Source organism: Oryzias melastigma, unplaced genomic scaffold, assembly GCF_002922805.2.
Source record: "Oryzias melastigma strain HK-1 unplaced genomic scaffold, ASM292280v2 sc00296, whole genome shotgun sequence".
Lineage (NCBI taxonomy): Eukaryota > Metazoa > Chordata > Actinopteri > Beloniformes > Adrianichthyidae > Oryzias > Oryzias melastigma.
In genome coordinates, this window is record NW_023416911.1 from 26,269 (window position 1) to 37,735 (window position 11,467).

Here is an 11,467-nt window from a genome sequence, read left to right on the forward strand (position 1 = left end):
AAAATGAAATCCTTCAAAGATTTTCTCGTTACCAGGGCTTCTCTGACTCTGAAGGAGGATCTGTTAATACAGATATTTGAAACTGAATCAAAATAATTAGTTTTCTCTAGTCAGTCAATATGTGGTTCCTTCAGTTGTCTGGTTCTGCTGTATGGTCATTATTATTATTTTATTTATTTAGTACTAATTTATTTGTTTTTTTATTCATCTTTTAATGTACATGGTAAAAAACAAGAAAACAACAACAGAAAATTCTATATAAATTATAAATAAATACATTACACCTCTATTATGTAGTTCGAAATGGCGTAGGAAGAAGTTTAAAAAACTTTTTTAATCCTACCCCGTAGCAATATATCTTAAGTTTAATCTTCAATATAAACTATTTCAGAAACAGACATTAACTACCCTTATTTTATATATATATATATATAAATCAACACGGACAAAGATCTATACACGTCGTTCATTATTTATTCATTATTTTGTGTTAAAAATAAAGATATTTGAGAACATTGGAATGTTTTCTCAAAGATTTTCTTGAGAAAATCCTGATGCGGCCCGGCCTCACCTAGACTACGCCTCCAGCGGCCCCCGGCTGATTTGAGTTTGAGACCCCTGCTGTACAGTCATGGGTCAGCAGGGTGAACAGGAGAGGCCTAGGCACACAGCCCTGGGGGGGCCGTGCTGAGTGTGATGAAGGAGGAGGAGATGTTGTCGATCTTCACAGACTGTGGTTTGTCTGTCAGGAAGTCCAAGACCCAGTTCCACAGAGTGGAGCTCAGTCCACGCGTACTGATGCAGGTCCTTGATGACATCGATGGAGTCTGTGATGCGGGTCCTGACCAGCTTTTCCAAACACTTCATGACTACCTGTCGTTGAGGGTGTTTAGGGGAGTGACTGTGGTGGTCTTCAGTCTGTGAGCTGGTGTGCACAGTCCTTTAGCACCTGTTGCTGGTGACGTCCTCTGTGCACTTCTTGATGTACCCGAGGACGCCTGATGTGTAGTCCTCCAGGTCCACCTCTCCCTCATGCAGAGCTGCCAGTCTGTGCACTGGAAACAGTCCTGCAGTGCTGGGGTGGCCTCACTGGGACAATGATGGTCCTCTGTGTCGGTGCCTGGCATCTGAGGAGGGGGCGGTAAGTAGGGACCAGCATGACTGTAATGTGGTCAGAGAGGCCCAAGTGGGGGTGGGGGAATCCTCTGTATGTGTCTTTTATATTACTATAAACACAGTCTGAGGTGCTGTTTCCTCATGTTGGTAGAGTGATGTGCTGGTGAGATTTGGGGAGAGGGTCTGTCAGGTTCACATGGTTGAAATCTCCTGCTACCCCGTAAAAAGCCTCCGGGTGCTTATGCTGGAGTGAGCTGATATTGTTGTGTAGCTCCTGTCACAGGAATTATACATTTACTTATGTTTCAACCTCTGAGTCTTGTTTTCTTGTTGTCAGAACACCCTGACCACAATGTGTAAACATTTTGATTTCATTAGAACATCTTGTTCATGTTAGATATGGCATTTACATTTCCATCTTAAACTCCTGATTAACAGCTGATTGTATGACTGTATAAAATGTGAGCGTCCTTCATCACAGATCAAAGCTCTGTAGACCTCTCCGCCATGCTCGCCAACGTGTACTTTTCTCTGCTCTGTTTAATAAACTTTCATGAAAACGTTTGAGATTTCTTCATTTCATCGGATCAACAAATATTCCACCACACCTGTTGGTTACATACCAAACACGCAGATTTGGCATTCAGCTCCGTGAATAAATAAAACATTTTGCCTGGAAAGCTCACACTTCATTTCAACCTTTCTTCTTTTTGACATTGACACTTTGGTAATCGTGGTGTCACAACTGGTTATTTTATAGCAACTTAACAGCATTGAGGCTCCCAGGGAACAAAGCTGCATTCTACCCAGACAAAGACATGTTGTTTATATCTTGATCTCTTGTCATGCCAGTCTTTTGGGGTCCAGGTGACCCCACAAGGGTTACAGAACCATAACTCAACACAGGAATGAGCTAGAAACCTGCACTTTTTTTCAACATCCTTATATTTTTTTTTTTATCATGACTGGGACAGATTAAACCATCTGGCGGACCGGGTGTTTTACACCCCTGCTCTAGTCGTTAGTGAGGTGTGAGTAATGGATCCTTACCGACTGTGCCCAAATGCTGCCTGCACAGGGTGTGCACATGAAACCTAAGCACCTTTCCACACAAACTACACTTTGAGTGTCTCACTTCCTCATTTCTAACAGAAAGGAGCGTGCATGTGTCACGTGAACAGCACTAGTTGAAAAGATTAAAAATCTGCATCTCACCTGCTTCCCACTTACTTATTCTTGCGTGTTGTATAAGCCTTCACTACGACCTGTCGTCGCAGCATTTAGAAAAGTATACAAGAACATTTTCTCCCTACGGGTTCGCTGAACAGTCTACAACTCTAACCTTTACTACGGGTCACCTGTGCACCTCATACAAGTTTGACCATTTTTCACCTGCAGACAGCCCATTTCTACCTATAAGAACAGTTGGGACTGAGGCTTATGGCAGATCACAGAGTTAAATGCGGACAAGTGAACTTTGCAGTCCAAACAGAGATGATTGGGATATGTGAGCACTCTGCAAAACACTTACCAGATGTAGCGTTATGAAGTAAGGAGTATGAAGGTTTACTCTGGTCCTCCACAGTGTTGGAGCACAGCAACTGACAGAAACTCAGCATGACGGGATTGTTGTGATAATGATCAGCAAAGATCATCCCCACCCATGTCACGTAGCCTGAAACAGACAAGTATAGACAAATACTCAGTGTTTTACAAAGTAACCGTGTTTGTTAGGAGTTCAAATCCCGAAAGACTTAGGAAGAAAACATCAAACTACCACTGCTCACAAAAATTAAAGGAACACTTCTTTTATTGGACCTGTCATGAATTTAATTAAACCTGTCTGATAATTGTCTTGTTGGTTAACCAGCTGAGGGCCTCGTTAATCAATTCCAGCTGTATTGGTGTTCATGGAATTAACAACAGGTGCACTTCAGTGGCAACAATTAGAAAACCCTCCAAACAGGACTGGTGTTACATGTGGAGGTCATTTCAAGTTTCTCCCTCTTGATCTTTTTTGGCTGGTTTTCCACTCGTGCTGATTTTGGCTTGATAATTATCTCTACTGGCAGTATGAGGAGATTCCTTAACCCTACAGAAGTTGAACAGGTTGTCCAACTTCTCCAGGATGGCACATCCACACGTGCTGCAGCAAGAAGGTTAAACAGAGGGCCGGATCCATTTAGACAGAGGGCCGGATTCATTTAAACAGAGGGCCGGCTCCATTTAGACAGAGGGCCGGATCCATTTAAACAGAGGGCCGGATCCATTTAAACAGAGGGCCGGATCCATTTACCCGGAGGGCCAGATCCATTTAAATGGAGGGCCGGATCCACGTAAACGGAGGGCCGGATCCACGTAAACGGAGGGCCGGATCCACTTAAACAGAGGGCTGGATCCATTTACCCAGAGGGCCGGATCCATTTACCCGGAGGGCCAGATCCATTTACCCGGAGGGCCGGATCCATTTAAACGGAGGGCCAGATCCATGTAAACGGAGGGCCGGATCCATTGAAACAGAGGGCCGGATCCATGTAAACGGAGGGCCGGATCCATGTAAACGGAGGGCCCGATCCATGTAAACGGAGGGCCGGATCCATTTAAACAGAGGGCCGGATCCATTTAAATGTGTCTCCCAGCACAATTTCCAGAACATGGAGGAGATTTCAGGAGACTGGTGGTTATTCTGGGAGAGCTGGACAGGGCCGTAGAAGGTCCTCAACCCCTCAGCAGGACCCATACCTGCTCCTTTGTGCAAGGCGGAACAGGCTGAGCACTGCTCGTGCCCTACAGAATGACCTCCAGAGGGCCACTGGTGTGAATGTCTCTACCCAAACAATCAGGAACAGACTTTATGAAGGTGGCCTGAGGGCCCCACGTCCTGTAGTGGGCCCTGTGCTCACTGTCCAGCACCGTGGAGCTCCACTGGCATTTGCTCAAGAACACCAGAATTGGCAAGTCCACCACTGGCGCCCTGTACTTTTCACAGACGAGAGCAGGTTCACCCTGAGCACCTGTGATAGACGTTAAAGAGTCTGGAGAAGACAAGGAGAACGTTATGCTGCCTGCAACGTGGTTCAACATGACAGGTTTGGTGGTGGGTCAGTGATGGTCTGGGGAGGCATATCCATGGAGGGACGCACAGACCTCTACTGCCTAGGAAATGGTGCTCTGACTGCCATAAGGTATCCAGATGAAATCCTAGAACCCATTGTCAGACCCTACGCTGGTGCAGTAGGTCCTGGTTTCCTCCTAATGCACGACAATGCCCGGCCTCACAAGGCAAGAGTATGCAGGCAGTACCTGGAGGATGAAGGAATTGAAACAATTGAATGGCTTTCACCATCCCCTGACTTAAACCCAATAGAACATCTCTGGGACATTATGTTTGGGTCCATTAGGCGCCGCCAGGTTGCTCCTCAGACTGTACAACAGCTCAGGGATCCCCTCACACAGATCTGGGAGGAAATGCCACAAGACACCATCCGTCGTCTCATTAGGAGCATACCGCCACGTTGTCAAGCATGCATACAAGCTGGTGGGGGCCACACAAGATACTGAAAAGCATTTTGAGTTGCAGAAATTAAGTTTTGTAAAAAATGGACTAGCCTGCCACATCTTCATTTCACTCTGATTTTATGGTGTCTACACAATTGAGCCTCTGTAGGCTGAAAACTTTTATTTCCATTAAAAGACTTGGCATCCTTTTGTTCCTAAGACACTGCCCTGCCGTTATTTGTATAGATATCCAACTTCATACTGAGATCTGATGTATCTAATGGGTTTCTTTAAAGTGCTCCTTTAATTTTTGTGAGCAGTATATATTCTATTAGCCCTTTTACTAATGATTTTATTGTCCTTAATAATTATGTTGAAGTATAGAAACACATTCTCTTGGATGGTCACTGCTGTCATTATTTGAACCAAATATACAATACAGCTGTTCTAAACATGGTCAGACATGTTTGGAATTCAATTGTTTCTCACCTGCATCCAGCCTTTCATATCCCTTCTGCATGATGCTTCTGTCAATGCGAGACACCAGCACTGTTCCAATGACCATGCTCATCACCAGTCTCAATATGCATGTGGTCAAACCCACAGCAACGTTGTAGATGAAAAAGAAGTAGCTGAAGCAACTGAATCCCTTCCTGTGAAAGAGACAGTTTGGATATTCAGGATTTTGACTTAATTTGGAAAAAAATCAGTTGACTTGTTTTTTCTAGCAAGTACAGTTTGTATTTTTATCCAAACTGAAATAACACGTAGTGTGGTCCAGGGGTATGTAATCTTCAACACTTAAAGAGCCATTTGGGTAAATTTTTCACTGACCACAACCCAACAGGAAGCACACTCCCTTTAGAAAAATCAAACGCTACTTGGTATTTATGTCAGTGTTATATTTATGATAAAGATTTTTTGGCCTAAACAAAACAAAAACTTTAAGGTAAAATATTTTATTTTTACAAATATGAAAAAGAGTTTATAACTATGAATAAAGATCCACATGAATTCCAAAATAAAATACTTCCTGTGTCACATAGGATCTTCTCGAAGGAAATCAAGCGGTAATTAGTGTAATATAAGCAATGAAAAGAAAAACATTTTATTTTTAAACATTTGTTGAGTTTCTTAGTCAAGAAATTGACAACTCTATCTAAAATTGAAACAGAGCAAATGAAGTGGCCCTTACTGTATTTTTTTAACCATGAGGTGCACTTATAACACTGGAATTTGTCAAAATGTTTAGTTCTCAATTTTTGAATCATTAGCAGAGGTGGGACCAAGTCATTGTTTTGCAAGTCCGAGTCAAGTCCCAAGTCTTTGTCCTCAAGTCTGAGTCAAGTCCCAAGTCAAAAGCACTCAAGTCCCAAGTCGAGTCACAAGTCCTACTATTAATGTTTCAAGTCATTTAATAAACAATGTAATATTAATTACAGATCTTGTGTGCTTTTATGAACTGTATTTTGCAAGTATTTTAGCTAAATTCCCACTGAGTTGATGCATCCCCGCCTCAAAAATCCAAAATAATTTATTTATAACAAAAACGCAGTTAACCACATTTGAAATGTGGTAAGATGGAGACAGCAGGGAACCAGGGTAGTCTGGATTTTTAAGGGGTCATACCATGATTTTCTTAAGTCTTTCAGAGTGAACTATATCCATATATATGATCATATATTACCTTTGGAACAATGAAAAACACATTTATGAAATACTACCAGTTATTTTCTTTAGTTTTTGTCCTATCCGGAAGTAAAACAACTGGATTCCTGACGCTCAGCCTGCTGCTGCATGTGGCTGCCGCCCATTTGATTTTATTCTAGAGCCAGCAGTGTGTATTCGTTTTCTACTCAAAAATTAATATCCATTTTTTTCAAGGATGGATGCACATACCATATATCTGCCCTTAGTAGGCCCAGCCATCGCTACACTTCTTCACAACAAAAATACACTCAACGACTGTGCCCAATGGAGGGTCTTAAAGGAGCCCCACATCTAAAGTAACAAACTGTTTGAGCTGGAATTTATTCAACACAGGACACAACTGGAAGATATACGATATTCTGCATCTAAAATGAAAGTGTTTTGCTGATCACCACTAGCTCTGTGGAGAAATTGGGTGTTGGCGTAAGACTGGGGGCGGAGCTATCAGAGCATACTCTTCCTGAAACGGGCGGTCTCACTCTGTGGCATCAGATCTTGAGGACCCGCTCGTTTTCGTGGGTATGGGAGGGGCTGCTGTTAAGACCGCAGTTTGTAGAGCAGGGGTCATCAACCTTTTTGAAACTGCGGGCTACTTCATGGGTACTAAATCATACGAAGGGCTACCGGTTTGAAATAATAAATTTACTTAGTTTGCCTTTAGTTCTACATTATTAATAATAATAATGATACTTCTCTATGTGAAGACACTGATTTCTCACCATAATTATCAACAATGACAACAAGCTAGGAAATTGATATCAATATCCAGAACTTTATTCATCTCAACAGATCTTGTCACATTTTGAGGTAATGACCAAATGCAATGTTTTAACAAAATTATTACTATTTTTAATTAATTATTAATTAATTATTGTTAATTAATTATAACTATTATTAGTGGACCTAAGCTCCTCAAACGCTTTAATTCAGTCTAATGCACCCGTCCCTTTATTTTCCTTAAACCTCCGAACAGGTTGATTGACAGATCCCACAGCAGACAAGAATCTGCGCATGGTGCGTTGACTGACCTCTGGACATAAGCGAACAGCCACTCGGCCCAAATCAGTCCGCTAAACTTTGTCATTTTTATACAATCCGCAGCAAAACTAATCAGTTTTTCAGAGAAAACGTCGACACTATGTAATCAATCGATTATATACGGATCAGTGCCGGTGTTCTATATTTTCTCTGATAAACTGCTTCGTTTTACTGCCGATATCCGGGGCTCAGTGAACGCACCATGCAGAGACACTCAGCAGCTCTGGGTTCTATTTCCATTACACATGAAACCAAATTCTAGGAATTTAGAAAAAACACAGTGTTGCAATGACACGGTTTTATAATAATGCGATAAAACACAAACCAACTCACGCAATAAGTCATTAAAAACACGGCGATGTGTGTGTTTTTTTTTTTTTTTCTTCACTAAAAAGGAGCATTTGAGTGATGTCACAGCAGTGTGGTGCACGCATGCCGCGCTGGTTCGTGCAGCGAGTCCACTGACAGTCTCAGATGCAAGTGAGAAGTCTGTTCAGTGGTATGTGTAAGAATGTCCAGAAAAAGTATTCAGACTGCCAGCTGCAGAAGGTTGGCTACAGATGAAGAGTGGAGGAAATCTTGGTTATTGATTTTACAGAGGAGATGCACGATTAGCTGTGACGCTGTGGGATCTCTCATGGCGTCCGCTGTGCTGTACTCGGACACACACTTTCAGAAGCGCATTTAATTAGAAAAAAGTCAATTTCCATCACAGTTCTGCTAAAAATATCCATCCATTTCAATATGCCCCCAAAACCAGCTCCTCTACGAACAAAAACTTTTTTTTCGAAAAATGCGAGTATTTTTTATTTTTTTTTGTAATCTGTGTTTCCATTAAAGATAACTAATTATCAAATATTCTCAGTGTCTCCATGTGGGAAAGGGAGAAGGGGACGCCTCATTCTTTATTAGCTGCCATCTGCGCAAAACTTCTAAAAAATTCTAAAATTTCTAAAGTTCTAGGAATTAAAAAAAAAACAAACAGTTTCTAAATTACACTATTTCCATTAAATCATAATTTTGCGATAAAGCACAAAAAAACTCACGCGATAAGTCATTTAAAACACGGTGGTAAACATGAACAAGTATTTTTTTATTATTATTTGATTCAAAGAGCATGTGGGTGACGTCACAGCTCTGTCTGGGGCGCGTGCAGCGCAGCTCGACTCAGAAGAGGGAGAAATCTGTTCAGCGGTTAAAAGAAAAAGCATTCTAACAGGAAAGCATCTGGACCTTTTTTCTGTTTGAAAACAGCGCAACACCCATTCAAGTTTCTGTCACAGCTCTCGCGCTCACGAGACTTCCGGCTCCAAGCTGCAAAAGTGAGTCTGCAGGTGAAGCGATGAGGAAAGGAGGAGGAGCTGCGCGATTCCGTATGACCCGCAGTTTATAAAGCGCTTTGACGCTGCGGGACCTCTCGGTGCAGCGCTCAGATCAGACACCTTATACAGAGAAGCGCATTTATTTAGAAAAAAGTGTTTCCATTACAGTTTTGCGAAAAATGTCTATTTCGATACATCCTAAATACCACCTCTTCTAAGGGCAAAAACTTTTTTCGAAAAATGCCAGTTTTTTTTTTAAATTGTGGTGTTTCCATTAAGAGAATTTATTATCCAAATTCCAATTTGCGAAATTTCAGAGTTAATGGAAATGCTACTATTGATTATCTCGTTAAGGAGAAAGGGATTTAAAAGAAAACGTGGGATAGGCCGTTTTTGGCTTCAGAAATAATAAACATCTATTTTTAAGATGTTTTAATTTTTAATTCTTTATAAAGGCAGGTTTGATTTAAAAAATTTGCATCACAATAAAATTAAATTTTCGAGCAGCTCACAAGTGAGTTGTGCTATTTTTAGAAGAGACCTGCGGGCGACCTGTGAGGAATGAACATTAAAATACACATAAAAGCTCAAAAAGTTGGTTTTTCATGGTATGGTCCCTTTAAATCCCCTCACTACAGACCAGTGATGTTCACTTAAGCTTGTGGGTGATGAGGTACTGACTCTTTCAGTCTGATTTATAAACCAGTATATTTATCAACTAATGATTCTGTTTCATTTAAGCATTTTTTTTTTTATAAACAGAGCGGATAAAAAGAAGAAGAACTGAGGAAGAACGTAAAATGCAGAGTGGTTTAGTTTGACTCCAAAAAACACAACAAAATATATGAATAGTATATCTAGGTTTATGTTTAACATTTCTGTTGTGAAATTGATTTTTTGTTGTTTGCTATACAATTTTTTTTGTATTCAGTACAAAATTTCTGTTAACTTACTGTTAAAATATCTCGCATTAAGTTAACAGGAGTTAAGTTAAATTCTGTGTTCAAGACAGAAAAGTAGGATTCAAAACGAAAATGCTAAATGTAAAACTAATATATATATTAGGGCTGTCAGATTTGTCGCGTTAAAAACGCATTAATCTAACATGTGCTTGACGCCGACAATTTTTTTGACGCATTAATCGCGGATTTTCTCATATGTGTCTTTTCACACCGCGCAGGCGTCCCTCATCGCCCTCTAACTCACCGGCTGCTCTCACTAGATCACCGGCGGGTCTCCAACCACCGAGCTGCGAGCTAAAAAAGGGCCGGCGCCAGGACCTGGAGAGCTCCTGCACCCTAACCCGGCTCCGGTTCGCGTCCAGTACCACGTCTGGTGGCACCGGCTCGTGTCCTGTGCCGCGTACAGAGAGCTGCGCACCCCGACGTTCCAAACAGCAAGCGCACCGGGGGACGTTTTAAATGTTCTGGAGGTTTAAGCGTGATCCAGCCCCAGCATAGCGGTCTGTCTGCCGGCATATTCATGGCGTGAGCTCCGCTGGACACGACGCTGCAACGAGCTGCAGCCAGAGAACGCGGCGGCAGTAACAGACTGTCAAACTATCCACAGTGTATCCCGCTTTTCTCAGTCTTTAATGTTTTAAAAAACAAAAGTTAATTGGAAATGATAAATCTCTATTTCATTTATTACTGCAATTCAACAGAGGAGGAAAAGATTTGGTCCTGACAAAAAATGAACATGAAAGTGTTATGGAAATGTTATTTTTGATGTTTTTTATTTTATTTTACTGAACGTTGATTGAAGTTTTGAATTTAAAATGCCCTTCACTTGCACTTGGGCTTTTGTTAGGCATTTTATGTTACAGCCTTTTATTGTTAAGAAAGTATCTCCATACAATGTTACAAAATAAAATATTTCTGATGAAAACTATAAATTTCGTCATTCCTGTTTTCATAATTAATGTAGAACTGCTAAATTCCACAAAGCACACATTTTTGCCTTAAAAAAAGGCCACATATTGATTTTCGATTAATCGCAAGTTAACTCTAGACAATGCAATTAATTTCGATTAAAAATGTAATTGCCTGACCGCTCTTACATATATTTAGAAAGTGACTATTCACATGAAATTTTCTGTATAAATATATATATTGCAAAGTTATGCACAAAATATGACTTTGTTCACGCTGTACTTGAACAGGAAATACTCTGAATACAGAGATTATGAGTATATTCATGATTAAATTCATTAGAATCAACATAATTGTATTTATGGTGGACAAATCTTTTTTATCAGAAGTACACATCTCATGATAGCAGGTGAAACAGTAAAATAGACATTCAAACTGAAAACTCATAAAGCACTAAATGTAAATATTTTGTCCATGAAAAATGGAAGGAAAGCAGCAAATATTCAAGAGGGAATGTGACCCCCAGAGAAAGAGGATGTTTTTTTTCTGAAACACACCATAAAGCTTAAAGCAGCAAAAGTGGTAAACCGAAAAATAGGGGAAAGAAAAAACCCTCATGCAGCATCTCCGTGAATTCTATAATACGTTTGCTGGATTTCTATCAGGAAACAACCGAGCCCGCTCCACAGCAGCCCTGCTGTCCCGCTATGATCACTCGAGTCCCGCCCAGATCCCAGGTAAAGATCTGAGCGGTGGAAATGTCAAAATCACCTGTTGACACTGTGATTATACTGAGCTGCATGGTGTCACAGTGCTAACAGAGTTTACAGTCCCATTCATTTAACTATAGCTAGCGGTTAGCCGCTAAGCTAGCGTCAGCTTTCACTCAGAACTTACTTGATTTTGCTGCTC

The 11,467-nt window shown here is 41.0% G+C and overlaps 1 protein-coding gene across 2 annotated transcripts in view; it reads right to left on the bottom strand.

Moving 5' to 3' along the window:
* The window catches only part of LOC112141525 (stimulated by retinoic acid gene 6 protein-like), an 84,154-nt gene that overhangs the window by 4,230 nt on the left and 68,457 nt on the right, over nt 1-11,467 (bottom strand). For both annotated transcript variants that reach the window (XM_024264688.2, XM_024264687.2), the window contains 2 exons: nt 5,104-5,267; nt 2,648-2,791 (listed from right to left, as the gene is read on the bottom strand). In XM_024264688.2, coding sequence (XP_024120456.1) covers nt 2,648-2,791; nt 5,104-5,267 — 308 coding nt within the window. The remainder of the gene's footprint in view (nt 1-2,647; nt 2,792-5,103; nt 5,268-11,467) is intronic.